Source organism: Brassica rapa, chromosome A04, assembly GCF_000309985.2.
Source record: "Brassica rapa cultivar Chiifu-401-42 chromosome A04, CAAS_Brap_v3.01, whole genome shotgun sequence".
Classification (NCBI taxonomy): Eukaryota; Viridiplantae; Streptophyta; class Magnoliopsida; order Brassicales; family Brassicaceae; genus Brassica; species Brassica rapa.
This window is the reverse complement of record NC_024798.2, coordinates 12478480-12494198: the sequence shown is the minus strand read 5'-3', so window position 1 is coordinate 12494198 and position 15719 is coordinate 12478480. Positions and strand designations below refer to the sequence as shown.

At 31.0% G+C, this 15719-nt stretch overlaps 2 protein-coding genes across 2 annotated transcripts; one reads left to right on the top strand and one right to left on the bottom strand.

The window, feature by feature from the left end:
- Nucleotides 1–1981: 1981 nt before the first annotated feature.
- LOC103864356 (GLABRA2 expression modulator-like) lies at nucleotides 1982–5718 on the bottom strand. Its single transcript, XM_009142111.2, has 4 exons — nucleotides 3564–5718; nucleotides 3323–3424; nucleotides 2963–3234; nucleotides 1982–2496 (listed from the first exon to the last, which is right to left on the bottom strand). Exons 1-4 carry the CDS (start codon nucleotides 3889–3891, stop codon nucleotides 2308–2310), a joined length of 891 nt encoding a protein of 296 aa, XP_009140359.1. The 5' UTR covers nucleotides 3892–5718; the 3' UTR covers nucleotides 1982–2307.
- Nucleotides 5719–9540: 3822 nt separating this feature from the next.
- Nucleotides 9541–11338, top strand: LOC103864355 (classical arabinogalactan protein 2). Its single transcript, XM_009142110.3, has one exon. It carries the CDS (start codon nucleotides 10754–10756, stop codon nucleotides 11150–11152), a length of 399 nt encoding a protein of 132 aa, XP_009140358.1. The 5' UTR covers nucleotides 9541–10753; the 3' UTR covers nucleotides 11153–11338.
- The last annotated feature ends 4381 nt before the right edge of the window (nucleotides 11339–15719 follow it).

The following is a 15719-nucleotide window of genomic DNA, read 5'->3' as shown; positions in this document are numbered from 1 at the left end:
GTGGAAAAGCCTGTGAGAGTGCATGTAGAAAATCGTTCCACATGTGATAAAAGAGTGATCAGTGTGGGGGACCTTTCATAAACTTACCCCAAGCTTCACAGAATTTGAGCCTCTCTTTGCTCTTTGGCCCTCACTTTCTTGCTTTTCCCCTTTGTCACGCTCAGTTTTTATTTTTATTTTGATTCACGTTTTTGTAGTTTTGACATATTCATTATAGGAATCTATTGAGTTCTGCTATCATTGCCATGTTATATGTGAGTTGTAGACTATGGAAAACTAATAATATCGCATACATAAACTACCTTGGTAAATTTATTTAATGAAAGTACCTTACAGTTAAATTTATGTAGAAAATTGTCATTGTTTCTATGTATACTATTAACGATTCAATCTATTCTATGAAAATAGAAGTCACAACCTCATTTTATGTGTGAACTTTTTAAGTTAGATCATCCCTTAGAAAACTATTTAAATGAATTTTTGTGTACACATTTAAATTATTTTAACTATTCTTAGAAAACCAAATAGATATTCTCATATTTTCTCTGAATTACATCTGAATAAAATATTTTCATATCTTTTTATTTACAATATAAATATATATTTTCTTTTTCATTAAAGCAAACATTTTAAAATATTTAATTACTTTAGTATTTATTTAAAATATAAATGTATATTTTTTTCACTTAAAAAAACTTTTTTTAATATTTAATTAATTTCGTAAAATATTAAAATATAATGTATATTTAATTTTTACTAAAAAACCTTTTAAGTATCTAATTAATTTTTTAATTATATTAAACTCATGTACAATTTTGTATTAAATTTGTGATATTAATTTAACATAATGTTTTTCAATTAAATCTTTCATCTCTAAAAGTTAGGATTTGTTAATTTAGAATTTTCTACCACAATATTGAAAATATGTTATCAATATGAATGATCGATTTACAAATGTTATTTTGAAAGTGCATTCAGTTTTTGTATTTAAAATTACTGGCCGATTTAGTTTTATTTTTCAATAATAGAAGTATATGGTTGCTTTGTTTGCAAAAAGATAATCAAGTTTATTTTTAAATAGACCATATTCATATATTATTGATTAATATAATTATTTTTGTTTCTTTTATATTGTGCAATTTTGAATGTGCAATAGCTATTGTACCAATTTATGTTATTAACATAAATGACAGATGAATGATTGAAAAATATATTTCATATGAATATTTTTATTTTCAGTGTGGTATTTATCAAACGTAGTTGTAGGTTTAAGTGTTAATTATATAACATGAACACGATGTATGATATATGAAGAATTGTAAATAAAAGTTTAACACTGAAAGATTAATTGTAAATAATCAAAGAGTTTTGGAGTAGAAAATTTAAATCACCAATAGACAACATAAGAAACCTCAAAAACATAGATAATAAAGATATAATTAAGGTTTAAAATAAGAGAGATATCACTAGTAATATGATAAATGTTAAAATTATATACCACAAATTATGTAAATCAAATATGTATATATATATATGTATGTATATATATATATATATATATATATATAAATGAAAATAATTACCCGCACGATTGTGCTAGTGAAGATCTAGTTCCAATATTAAAATTTGAAAGGACCAAGAAAAAGAAGGGATCTTTTTTTTTTTTGTCACGATAAAAAAAAGGGACCATTTACCAAAATTCAGGTGGAAACTGATGAATCATAGAAGTTAAGGACCACTTTATAGTACTACAGATAATTTTGAAGTAGAGAAACCGTGAACAGATTCAGGAGAAGTGGTTAAAAAGCAAAACAAAAAGTGGTCCGGTCCTTAGTGATGGTGAAACACATTTGAACTGTACAAGTTCGGTAAGTGATTCAATGAAACCAATGCTTTGAACTAACTTCACTGGTTTTCGATACATCAAAATAAGGAACCAAGAACGTTATATATACTGATGATTTCAAGAACTCAAAGGCAGTTAGGAGTCTTACATTTTGACTATTATAATAAGTTGCATCACACACACACACACACACACACACACACACGTCATGGTCTTTCTCAACGCCGTTATACAACAATCAACAACACACCTAATGGAAAGATATGGCACAAAAGACAGACATGATATAGCAAAAAGAATTTAAGAGATTATATATTTATGCAAATAATGTTAATCGAGTTTTCTGTAATCATATAACTAAGCAAAAAAAAAAAAGAAAAAAGAAGAGAAAGTATCTCAATCATCAATAGGCTTAAAATGGTCATCAAAGAATCCACCAAGTGTGTGTGTGTATCAATCACTCACACTGACCGTAAACCACTGTCTTGCAAAGATTCTTGCAGAGAGGTGACAGCGCCTTCATAGTTCAAGAAACCCATGAACCAGAACTCATGATTGTCTACTGAAATCACCTGTATGTACTTCTCTGCAGGATTCACTATGCTTGCTGATGGATTCACTGCTTTAAGTTGATGTAATGGTATAACCACCTGTTTAAACAAACAAGACACCAAAAGTGTTAATCAAGCAAAAGTTTATTAAAATGTATAAAACAAAGAGCAAGATATGAAAGCTGTCGCTTATCGTAGCAAAATTTATTGCACTGACAAACTGATGCCAACGAGTGTTAGTTAAGCAAGTTTACTGAAATGGGTAAACGATTATAGTGATGCTAACGTATTGAATAGTTTAGAGGTAACAAAAGATGAAAACCGATGCTATCGCATTACTTCACAAATCCTACACAAAATGAATCACTCTTAGGAAGCTTATTAGTTGATGCTACTAACAATTAACAAACCATATCGAGGCATTGTCTTAAGCATCTAGCAACGATGACACAAAGTGTTGATTTATAATTACTGTAGTAAGTTAAAATGCACTAAATCTAAACTCCAAACAATTCACAACTAGGGATTAATTCTGATCAGACAAGAAGATATATGGTGTTATTACCTTGTAATAGCTCCACTGGGTTTGACCCTCATTTTTGTAAGAAAGAGGGTTGTCACTAGAGTAAGCAAGGTTAGCATTGGATACGTAAAGAACTCCCATAACAGGGCCAGCCGAGGTGGACAAGTAACATGCAAAAGAGTTCAACAGCTCTTCTTCTGGATCGGTCTCAAAGGTTTGTCGGAAAATCTTCTCGTACCCTCCTTCTGCAAGAACCTTAGTACTCTGCGCGATTCTCCCCATAGCAGCATCCGCAAAACTCGGAGCAGTTCTCACTGGTTGGAACATAAGAGATATCACTCAAAAGTACAAACATCATTCAGACAAGATCCCATTGTAATAAAAAAAAAAAAAAGAACTTACGATGCTGCCACGTGTTCCCCGCGAGGCTCTCCGTCTTCTTTGCAGCTTCAGCAACTTTCCTTCCCCATCTCCCTAGCGCTCCTTTCACAGACTCCATCGTATCTGCTCCAATTATAAATAAATAAAAAAGATCAAAAGTTTAAATCCGAACCGGGTCACGGGTCGGGCCGGGTTTGAAAACATTAATAAAAGGCTAGGACACACAACGTGACCGTTACGAAACCTAATATACACTCTTAACCTTTTAATGAAGCATCGGTTGTCTCTGGTGGAGAACGAGCAATGTACGGGTTAGATCCGGCCGGGTAAGACGAATGATCCGGTTCCTGAGACCCGGAAACCAATTCGGGGCTCCAATGGACGTTTTTCTTCGATCCAGTTCGAACAGGCGGTTGCACCGTTGTTGGATCGCTCCCTTTCGTCTCGATTTCAATCTCGATGCTCGCGTTGTCGCCTCCCTTCTTCGGTCCTTGATCCGTAGCTTTCGGATCGACGATCGGCGACGGGTTTGGATTCTGCGCAATCTTCACTTCGATATCTGACTTAGGCGGCGGCGGCGGCGGCTCCATCGTTTAGAGAAGGTTTTCTCGCGGACGGATCGTGGCGCGTAAGGTAATAATCGGTGTGTGGGTCGTTGGGACGGAGTTTGAATTTTTGTGCAAGGATTGGTGAGAAAATGAATAAATTAATTATTTATATTTAATTTGGGAGAGCTTTTGGAATGTTAAATAGAGAGGACGGGATTACCGGGAAGACAGGTGACGAACCGTAACAAGTGATTGGCATTTTTAAGCGGCGATGCGAGATTTTTAGACCGGGTTTAACCGGTGGTAGATTGTCATGTCTCTCTACGTTTTTTTCTCTCTCTCTCTACGTTACATGTGACCATAATTACGATGGTACATTGATCATTTTGTAACATAACTAAAATGTAATGCAATATTGTTATTCAGAAAGAGAGGAATTTAAATGTTTGAAAGAGATTGTCTGGAGATTGTTTCTTGAAATGTAAATATGGTTTAAGTAAGAAAAAGATGGCTTAAGTATCAAAACAAAAAACCTTCTTCAACCATTCATGTGTTTGTTAGCTCTGTAAGCAGTGCACTTTCTGATAGATAATTAGAAATATCTATAACTTTAATCATGAGTCCATGACTTGAAGTAAGGCGCGCCATGTTCATTTCTGAATCCAAATGCTTTACATTTTGGTAAAAATGGTAAGTTATGATTTTTTTATTTTAACGCTGATTTATTACGATCTTACAATTATGATATAGGAAAGATTACATAGACGATTCGACAACCGACAATACTACCTGCCTTATGAAGACCTATGCCTAACTGCATCACCTGAGCCGTCCTATGAAGATCCACGCCTGGCCAGATTTACTTGCACCATGTTGAAGATCTCTTGCAAGCCTTTTCCTCTGGAGTCTGCATAATTGTTTAATAAACCGCTTTCTCCGGGACTTGAAACCTGGATTTCCTGTAATCTGCAATAAATTGCATAGTCTGAGATTCGAACCCCAGACCTGGGTGTAGAAACCTTTAAGCCTTAACCAATAGGCTACGGTGCTTCCACCGTAGCCTATTGGTAAGTTATGATTAGTATTAAGTTTACTTCTAGCCTTGTAGGTTTGGAACAAATGTATAATTAAAAAAAAAAGTATGGTGCTATGTCAAGTCAGGGTATTTAACAGTCCAAAATATTAATGTAGCAACCAAAATTTTAAGCAATAAACGGAACCTTAACACGTTTAAGAATTATACTTCATGTACACTAGAGTTGTACCAGTGAGTGAGATTAGTGCATGTAGACAATAGACATCTTGAGGCAGATCGGTTTTCCCTCTAAATGTACCTTTTTAATTGATTATCCGCATATATCAGGCGTTGTCGGCCAATCCATTGGTTTCATACGTTGCTTATTCAACTGCATTTTTTTTTTAGTCAATTTCCCTCTAAGACTAAAATCTTAAACAAGTTGTGTGCAGGTTAAAGAGATTAAAAAAAAAACATTTTGGGCTTGACAAAAAACAAAAATTGTTAAGGCCACCGTCCACCAAAAGCTACAAAGAGAGGCCTTTGGCCTACCAAGGCCTTGTTCAAACTAGTTCTATGAATTAAATTAATTGTAATAATACTTTGGTTAATTAGAAAGTATGATAAGGTTGTCAGGAAATAAAGATTCAAATTATACATTTCTTACGAAGATACAATGCATATAAGGTCAAAATTTTTTGTAATTTAAGTAAAACTAGATCTCGTGCGGGTTTTTGTTTTTATTAATTTTTAAATAAATATTTTGTTTTCAATTATAAATTGATATATATTATAATATATATATATATATATATATATGTGTGTGTCTATTCATTTTTAAAACATAATAAGTTTATGTATATTTTTTTAATTGAATAGATTGTTTCAAACTTTAACATGTATTTGTATCTTCTTCTATATATATTTTTGGATTATTATTTCATTATTAAAATCATAACTTTATATATAAAGATTAGTATAATATTGTTTTATTGTCATATTCAAAGACATTGTAACATTTCACAAATTTAAAAAGTTTTTACAAAATTAAACTTTCCACTTCATAGATTTATATTATCGAGTAAATAATTAAATATTTAGTTTTTGTTTAATTTTTAAAATAAACTATATAGTTTAAAATTTGTTTTCATTGGTTTATGGTAGTAAAGATTAATCATTGTTAGATAATATGTTTTTTGTTATTTAAAAAAATATTTATAATTTTAAAAGTTAACATCGACAAATATTTAAATATTTAGCATATAAATGTATAATATTACAACATTAAATTATATATATTTAATATATACTATCTATAAATCTAATGGATCATCTATTGTTTAAATCTAATTATTGATAGCCCAATAAAAATTTCTGGTATGCCCAAAATTTAAATGATAAGATTAGATATTAAATGTAATATGACTTTTTAAGAATAGATTCATTAGGTCCACTTTTTAAAAAATCACACATGAATCAAAGTTGTGACTTCTGTTTTAATATATAAGATACTTTGTTAGGTAGATTCCAATTTCTAATTAAGTACTAGTAATTTCAATTCAACTGTCGTTGCAAAGTAAATTTTTTTATTTAAAAATATATGTTGCTTTATAATTTCAATATAAAATTTATTGATTTTTATATTTTAATATATTTTTCATTTATTAAAATATGGTTAAATATATTGATAATGATGTTTTTATTTAGTAAATATATAAAACTAAATATTTTTCTATATGTGATATAAATCTAAAACGATAATTAAAATGAAACCGATAGAATACTAATACCACTAGAAAACGGGAATGCGCGTTAAGTTTGTAAACTTGTAGGTTGTCACAATAATGGGAACCAAATAATCCGTCACTAAAATATTGGGAAGAATAATAGAAATACTCAAGAAGAATGAATTACCATATATGTATACTAATATATAGAAAGATTTACGTTATAGGACACTTTCTTACTTCTTATTTTCACTCTAGGACACTTCTATCTACTAGAGCACTTTTCTTTAAATAGCACTTGGATTCTAACTTTGTGAGTTCAACTCTAACCATAAATTAATTAAATAAGTCTGACACCAATTGGCCATTACACTAACTAAATTTGATATCTTTTTTTTTTGGCGGGATTTAATATCAGCCTTTGATTCTCTTTAATAATCTGATGGTCAGGATTCAGTAGAAAAAAACTTCATATGACACATATCCCACCACCACATTATGACCATTAGATCTATTAATATAGATATAATTTCAGTGGTCCAGATTTCATCTCTAACTAAATCAATTCTTTGTTTTTTTCTTCTCATCCTCTCTATCATCTTTATCTCTTATTTTTGCAGACCATACTCTTGTATCTTTTTCGGTGATGATTTTATCTTTGATTAGTGAAGAATTTCAACACAAAAATGATTTCTCTTACTAAAACGAATTGGATTTGGAGTGTGTAAAAGTGACATTGAAGATGTATACGACAATAACGTAGACGATAATGGAGATAGCGACGTATACAACGGCGGCGATGGAGACATCAACCATGTCAATCTAGACGACGAACACCCAAACAACCTTCTCCCTTCTTGTTCTATGACTAGTGAAACAACGACAAATACGAAGACTTTCAGTGGATTTCAAACTAATGAACCAAAGAAGAAGATCCTTTTTTCTTTTTCTTCTCTTGACGAAATATAATGGATTATCTCAAACACGTACATGTTCTTGTACATATATATGCTTATATTTTGTTGTACATATGACACTATTATATTAGTGTACATATGTACAAATATGTTTGTTGTCTAAATGCATACTAAAATTATATGAAATTACTCTGTACATTAAATTTATGTCAGTTTACACTGTATTTGGACATCCAAAATTCTCAAAGTTGGAAAATAGTTTGGGATTTATTGTCTATGTACACTTTTCATCTGTCTAACATACAATACATGTATAAACGACCACTTTATTGGTACATATGTACATAAAACATTTGTACATGACCATAACTATCCATGTGTACACTTGAAATCGTGTACACATGTACACAAACAAATATGATTATAAGTCGTGTACACACTACCCACCAACTACACCATGTGACTCTTAGTAGATGATTTTCATATTACACACCTAAAACTCCCTCCACAATATGATCATGCATAGATCTAACTAATCTTCACTTAGGCATGTTAAGATAAACACTAACCATCTTCACAAGGTTAGGTATCTTCATATCAAAATTGGGTCCAATTATATATTTCCAATAAGCGTTGTTTTCATCAAGTTTAAGGATTTGATATTCATCATCATAACCCTCCTCACAACATGATAACTTTGTCTTAAGCATTCTTCGGGAGAACTTGCAAGTAATGATATGGATCAGTTACAAAGTATGTTTTGTGGTTTATCTATCTAGTCTAATGTATATCAGCATTTATGTTGTTAGACTCTCTGAATTTTTTGCAGATGTGTTACTAATTCGTACTTTAGTGTTCCTGCTCTAAAATTATTTTTGCATGACCTCTTACACACGCCATAAGACAATCATTTTCATCAAACATCAAACCTTAATTTAATTATATTCTCCAATAATAAATAAATATTCTTACAAAGTGTTTCATATTTCATGACCAAAACTAAAAATTATTGATGTGTACACATGGATCTTGTGATTCGGTGTACATGTAACTCTTAAGAACAGTGTACATTTGGATACTATTATGAAGCTTTGCGATCTTTGTACATGTAGACTTTGAAAAAAATGTGTACACGTGGATTACGTTTTGGCTATGTGTTACCAACTAATAAATTTTTGGTTATTTATGAACATGTGGAGTGATTGTGAAGATGCTCTGTTTCTCTTTAATAAAACAGAGTTTCTGATTTAAACTCAACTTGATGCCTCCCTCCTCTGTTTGCGTCATCTATGTAACACAAACAAACCAAAAAAATTAAAGCTTAGTGAACTCCCAAATTGGAACACTAATCTACAAACCCTAAAAGGGAGATCAACAGAAATCTAGAACCCCACCCCCAAATCGAAACCCTAATAAAAAAACCCCAAATCGAAACCCTAACAACTAGGGCTCTTCATAAAGTATGCAATTTCACCCTTCTAACGGAAGAAACCCGAAATCGAAACCGTACGAGATGGAAGCAAGCTAAATACTTACCTTTATCTTTTCCCTTAGCAGTTCGCTTCTTTCGCGGCGACATCTTTTTCTCCGTCAACCTCCACCGTTAAAATATCTTCCACAGGAAATCTCGTTCGCCGCTCTCTCCAACGGAACCTTTCTGTGTTTTACCGAAAACGATGGAAAAAATATTACCAACCCAGATTTTTTAACGTGCCTCATGTAAATAAAAAAAACCCCAAACTATAGATTCATTTTCGTGTCCACAACTTCAAACCAGAATATTTTCAAATTTTAAATCTTGTAACTAACCCAACCAAAAAAAAATGGCTAATTACCTAGATACCCATCCTTAGTTTAGCTTTTTAGAGGGCAAACATGTATTCAACCATTGGAAAGTACCTCAGTAGTACATTGTGCCCTTCAATGTAATAAAAACACATAATGTGTCTTTTTGTGTTAATATATATTACCTCTCCTAAATATTAATTAAATTAACTTCAACATAATGACAACTTCGTCCAGCCCCTGCCCGCGTATATACAGTCGAGATGTACACAACTTTTCAACATAAACAATTATATAATACTTGCAAGAAAAGGTTAAATCCTTTTTTTTTGGATCAAATCCATGAGACAAGAAATACTAATTATGAATCTGAATCAAAACAATTACCCCGTGTGTTAAAAGTAGCCTCAAATCTTCAAAATTGCGCTTAGTCGAATGATTTTAATAGTATAAATTTATTTATGTCTTCCACATAAGTTCAAATCCAATCATTAACAAATAAAATAAACTTTTCTCTCTTTATTTATATATATTTAATTTAGAAGAATTCTAATGATTTTTGTTATTACAAACTTTGTTTCCACAAAAAAATTGTACTCCTTTTACGATAAAAAAAAAATCTTTTGTATTTACACTTTTATTTGGCAACTGTACTCACACTTTATAATTAGTTTTTATTTTCATGTTTAGTTTTGTGAATATTGATGGCTAACATAGTAGATTTTTTTTTGTTTATAATACATATGGAAACCGCTGCTTGTTTTAGTTTCTGTTATACAATTGATTATATATTTTGAATCTAATAAAAATAATCAGAAAATGCCTTCATGAGTAGATATGACTTAGAAGCAAAATAAAAAAAGAAAGAAAAACAAGAATTCCTAAGACGTTATCATGATTGTTTTATATGTTCTTTATTATTACTACTCGTTTTCATTATTTTATATCGTTTAAAAAAATACAAAATCAGATTTTAAAACATGTCTCAAGCCTCCTAGAAAGGCTGGCACGGCACTGTTCAAGTCCATAAACGCGGTTAAGCAAAAACAGCAAATTTAGACACAGTCAAAGAGACCAAACAACCAATTTAAACACATGGCAGAGCTCAGTGCATCAGTTTGGTGCCTCCATGTAGATGATCCTTCAAGGAAACTTCAGAATCCCAAACACGCCAAGTCAAATGAAAAAAAAATGACAAAAAAACAGAAATAAATAAAGAAGAAAAAAACACATACAATTATTTTCAAACCGCCATTGTCAAGCTAAGCCATGCTGTATTAACGTATGTAGCTTGCATGATTAGTGTCACAACTCACAACGATAATTAATTAATTAATCCCAACCATCGAGTATATATAGAACCTCTCTTCTCTCATAATTCCACACGCCATCAAACAAAGAAACAAGAGTTTAAAACATTAATCAGAGAGTTGCAAGTTTCAAACAGAATCAATCTAAAGATGAGTCCTAAGGCTTTGCAAGTTGTGATCTTTCTTGGTTTCTTGGCCACTTCATGTTTCTCTCAAGCTCCAGCCCCGGCACCAACCACCACCGTTTCTCCACCGACGTCGCTTCCTCCCATGACAGCAGAAACACCTTCTCCGGTTGCTTCACCACCGGTTCCAGTTAACGAGCCAAATCCAGCTCCAACTACTTCTCCAACAACATCTCCGGTTGCTTCTCCTCCTCTAACAGATGCTCCAGCCTCTGGTCCTTCCGATGGATTAACCCCGACTTTGGCTCCGGCTCCAGGACCAGATACCGGTGCTGAAGCGCCTGTAAGCGCCGCATGGGCTAATCAAGCTTTCCTTGTGGGAACATTTGTTGCCGGAGCTCTATACGCTGTCGCTTTGGCTTAGAGAGCTTTTGAGTTGAGCGGACCTTTGGTCCTCTGCTTTTCGATTACTGTTTTATTAATTACTTCTTTTCGTTCGCATGTGTAATTTATTATTATTACTTGTATAATTCTTGTTGTGATGAGGATGAACATAGAGACGATATGAATATCCATTTATATAAATTAAAACTATTCTTTCAAATTACTATCGAATTTTGTTTCTAATAAAAAATTATAAGAACAAATATTGATATTGTACACTTTCATAAATTAATACTTACTAAATTTGATAAATATAATAATTTAACAAGATAATAAAATATTTTATTTTCTTATTTATTATAAATGTAATTCTATTAATATTAAAAATTAATAACTATTGTAAATAAATTTTAAATGATAAGAAATAAAATATGTATTTTATCTAAATTGTTTTAAAATATTTATGTTAATCTGTACAAATATATTTAGAACACATATACATTACAAAGTATGTATCCGGTATATTAAAGCACCAAATGATCGAAACAAAAATAAACATATAATATAATGTAAACGATTATGAAAATAAATATTTTTCTTATTTTATATAAATTTTAATTTTAAATATAAATAGAAATGAAAAATTAATTAAATTAATAACTGATAAATTATAAATTTATAAAATATTATAATTTTAATACTATTATGAAAAAAAATTTAAACAAAAATATAAAATATAAAAATCGTTGATAAATGTTATATTCTTTTTTAGAAAACTGATCCTTGTGTATTCAGTTAACTATTGAAAATGGGCATCCGACTGATGTTTACTTCGGATATAGACCCATTGGTAATAGACTATTTGCCCATTATCTTCAAATGGGTTTGAAAAGAATAGTCATACTCTCTCAGTCTCTCACTAAATTGGGTCTTAAGTTATTTCAAAAACAGTTTGTGGTATATTTATAAGAAATTTGGGTCATAATTTAAAGGAAAACGAGACACATCTCATACCAACCTATCTTTAGATCAACGTAAACATCACCAAAGTTTATTATAGACTATATAATGTTTGTTGATAAAAAAAAACAAATTAGTGTAGTTTAAGAAAATTATGTTAAAATCAAGTGCTATATATCTGCAATTTGTGCAGTTTGATGTCTTTTTCTAATTTAGTCACCTGCTTTTACCTGCTGCAAACTTGTTAGCTATATAGCCATGGCAAAAAGTCTCCTAACTTCAATCAATGATATCATAAATGATGTATCAATTTCTTAATATTGCTTGATTTATGGCTTAAATCTTAATATGTTGTTAAGGGTATGTTTTCATTACATAGTTGGATAGTCGTGGTAGGAATCATAATTATATTATAGGTCTTTAAAGATTTGTAATAACTTATTGACATATTAATAAAAATAATTATTAGACTAGTACTTGGTTCAATTCGGTTTTCTTTGAAGCTTCAAATTCTTTTTGTTCTTTCTCTCGCGATTATACAATACGATGGTGTGAAATCTTAGTTCAATGATAAAAGTTCCCACAAATATGACTCCTATAATTTATGTAAAAGGGGAATATTATTGTTATTGTAACAAAAGCTTTGATGATTAATGAGTAAAAAGGCGAGGAACAAGAACAGCTAAGTGTGTCCATAGAATTATCGACCAAAAGGTTAAGAAAATGGGATGTCACTATATCTCTTTGGAATTATAGAGAAAAGAAAAAGAAACAACTAATAAAACCAAAATACGAATGTGTATCCAAAGTATCTCTAACGAATTACGATTTTCACTCTCTATAAAAAAATTGAATTAACTTTTAAAATTAATCTCTTTTAGGTTTTGTCTATGATACATACAAAATGTAGACTGACAAAATTGTTATCATTATTATGATCATCAAGACAACATAAAAAGAATTGATGTAGACCTCATGTGTCGGCAAGTGTTTGTGAAAATTGTGTTACAACTTACAAAAGCCCGTTAATGATAAACTTCCCATTTTCAAAGATTTATCAGTTACAATCATGAGTGAAGTTTGGGTGCAAACGATTAGTACGTAGTTAGACCATCTCCAATGTATTTTGATATTTTCACCTCTAAAATAGGGGAATTTTATAATAGAGGTGAAATATGCTCCAATGTATTCCCCTAAAATAGCAATCTCTAAAATATAGAGTAAAAAATAGAGGAATGCTATTTCTTCCTCTATAACTAGAGAAAAAAATAGAGATATCTATTATAGAGGAAGAAATAGAAGTGGATTGGAGCAATTTCACCTTTAAATGCTATTATAGAGGTGAAAATAGCAATAGGTTGGAGATGCTCTTAGTTCTATAATTTTGAGTTCTTCTTCAAAGATTGATAGGTGGAAAACTAAGGTGTGCTTTAATATGAGGTGTTTGGTTCAATGAAGGTTTTAGCAAAGCGTTCAATCATAGCTGATCATAGTATATATATATTTTTAATAACCAAATGCTTATATTAAAATTAAAGATTCTAAAGTTATGTCGGTTACAACCGGAGAAAAACTCCACGGTAAATTGATAGACGAAAATAACTAAAACAAGAAGAAAAATAGATGTGGCTAAAGAGAGAAGAAATCCAAAGAGAAGTTTCATTTGTAGTCCTAAAGCATGCGTTCGAAGAAACGCACATACTTCAAAATCGAATTTGAAAACCCAACGAATGAGTTTTGATAGCAGTTGAAACCTGTCTCTAAGGATCGTTGGAGGGATCAGAAGCTATCACGCACTGGATTCTAAAAGTTTGTCGGAGAAAGTGAAAACCCTCTCCAACCGGAAAATAAAGGTCGTCACGACAGCTACAGTAGTGGTGGTTTGCACTGACGGGACTGTGTCGAGGGGAGGCGACGGAGACATGAGTTTGACTCGAGGTAGATGCGGCGGCGGAGTCCTGCATAAATCTGGCTGACATCCTGGATCTGACGAACAAGGATCTCAACAAGGATCTCAACGCGTCAGTAAAAACTCGATGAGCAGTATATATTTTATAGAATTTTTCTTGGATTCACCCCCTAGGGTGAACCTTTAGGTTCACCAACCAATAGAAAGTTGTCATTTTAGATCTAGTATCTTTTAATTAAGGAAACAAAATAACTTGCCAAATTATATTATGCTTTTAAAATAAAAAATAAAAGATTAAATAAATAAAAATAACAATAGTTCTAAAAAAAATTATTTAAAAAAAAAATATTTGTTTTTAAGATTTAGAGTTTAGTGTTTAAGATTTATAATTTAGAATTTATCCAAATGTTTAGTGTTTTTCCAAGGGTTTAGGGTTTACCTAAGGGTTTAGGGTTTACCCAAGGGTTTAGGGTTTTCCCAAGGGTTTAGGGTTTAGGATTAGAGTTTAGGGTTTGGTGTTTTGTTGACAACATGTTTAGCATTTTTCCAAGAGTTTAGGGTTTACCCAAGGATTTAGGGTTTACCCAAGGGTTTAGGGTTTAGGATTTGAGTTTAGGGTTTAATATTAGAGTTTAGGATTTAGTGTTTTGTTGATAACATTATTCTTTTTTTGAATTCGTTTTTTATCTGTTATTTTTATTTATTTTCAAATTTTATTTTGAAAAGGTAATATAATTTGCCAAGTTATTTGGTTTCCTTAATTAAAAGATACTAGATCTAAAATGACAATTTTCTATTGGTTGGTGAATCTAAAGGTTCACCTTAGAGGGTGAACCCAAGAATACCTCTATTTTAAATGGATAAATATTCAACTAGTCGATAAGTTCTATATATTAAAAAGAAAATTAAATGTCTTTGCGGTTTGGAAAACTGCCAAAAAGACATGAGTGGAATAACCAGGCTAGACACCACCATAAACTAGTTTTCCCTTTTTGTTAGATTTTGGATCCAAATGCACTTTTCGGTTTTTTAATTTTCATATGAAAAGCTCATTGCTTTTCTTTTTGTTAACTTACTATAAATTTATAAACATAAAAAGAGAACCAAGAGGGCCCAAAGGAAAAATCTAGGGTCATAGCTCTTGCTTTGTTTTGTTTTTTTCTCTCTTCTTTTTGTTTTAGAATCAACAAACTTCATGACTGATGACCCTCGAGTAATTGAGCCAAGAGTTCTTAAATCAATGATAATGTAGAACAAACCTTTCTTCCCACATAGATTGTTGATATTGACCTTATCATTTGTTTCATTTTTCTTTGTTCGCTATTGTAATTTGTGTAATTCAACAAAAGATAGGAGTGAATTCGAGACAAGAAAGTCTTCATGACAATCGGAGAGCTTACCTTATCATTTGTTTCATAGATAGTGATGTTTGTATATAAATATGATATCTTATTTTCAAATGCATATATGCAGATATACTTACTATTGTTTCATACTAAACTGATATATGTGAAAAATTCTGAAAACATAATAGAAAAATACAAAAGAGAACTGATCAAAAATACAATTTTTTTAATAGAATTTTCTATGAAGCCAAACTTAAACTAATGATTTGTAGGAATAGTCGATAATTAATAATGTTTGTTATTTTATTAATTAATTTATTATACAAGAGATGGTATCGACTCCTTTGAGTTAAGAATACAAGCTTTGAACATTTGAAACAAAAAGATTCGTG

What these genes read in the sequence shown, in the direction of transcription:
- LOC103864355 (XM_009142110.3), top strand. Translation starts at nt 10,754, where the DNA reads ATGAGTCCTAAGGCTTTGCAAGTTGTGATCTTTCTTGGTTTCTTGGCC.
- LOC103864356 (XM_009142111.2), bottom strand. Translation starts at nt 3,891, where the DNA reads ATGGAGCCGCCGCCGCCGCCGCCTAAGTCAGATATCGAAGTGAAGATT. An exon ending in AACCGATGCTTCATTAAAAG is followed by an intron (nt 3,425 to 3,563) that starts GTTAAGAGTGTA and finishes TAATTGGAGCAG; the next exon opens with ATACGATGGAGTCTGTGAAA. An exon ending in GGGGAACACGTGGCAGCATC is followed by an intron (nt 3,235 to 3,322) that starts GTAAGTTCTTTT and finishes TGTTCCAACCAG; the next exon opens with TGAGAACTGCTCCGAGTTTT.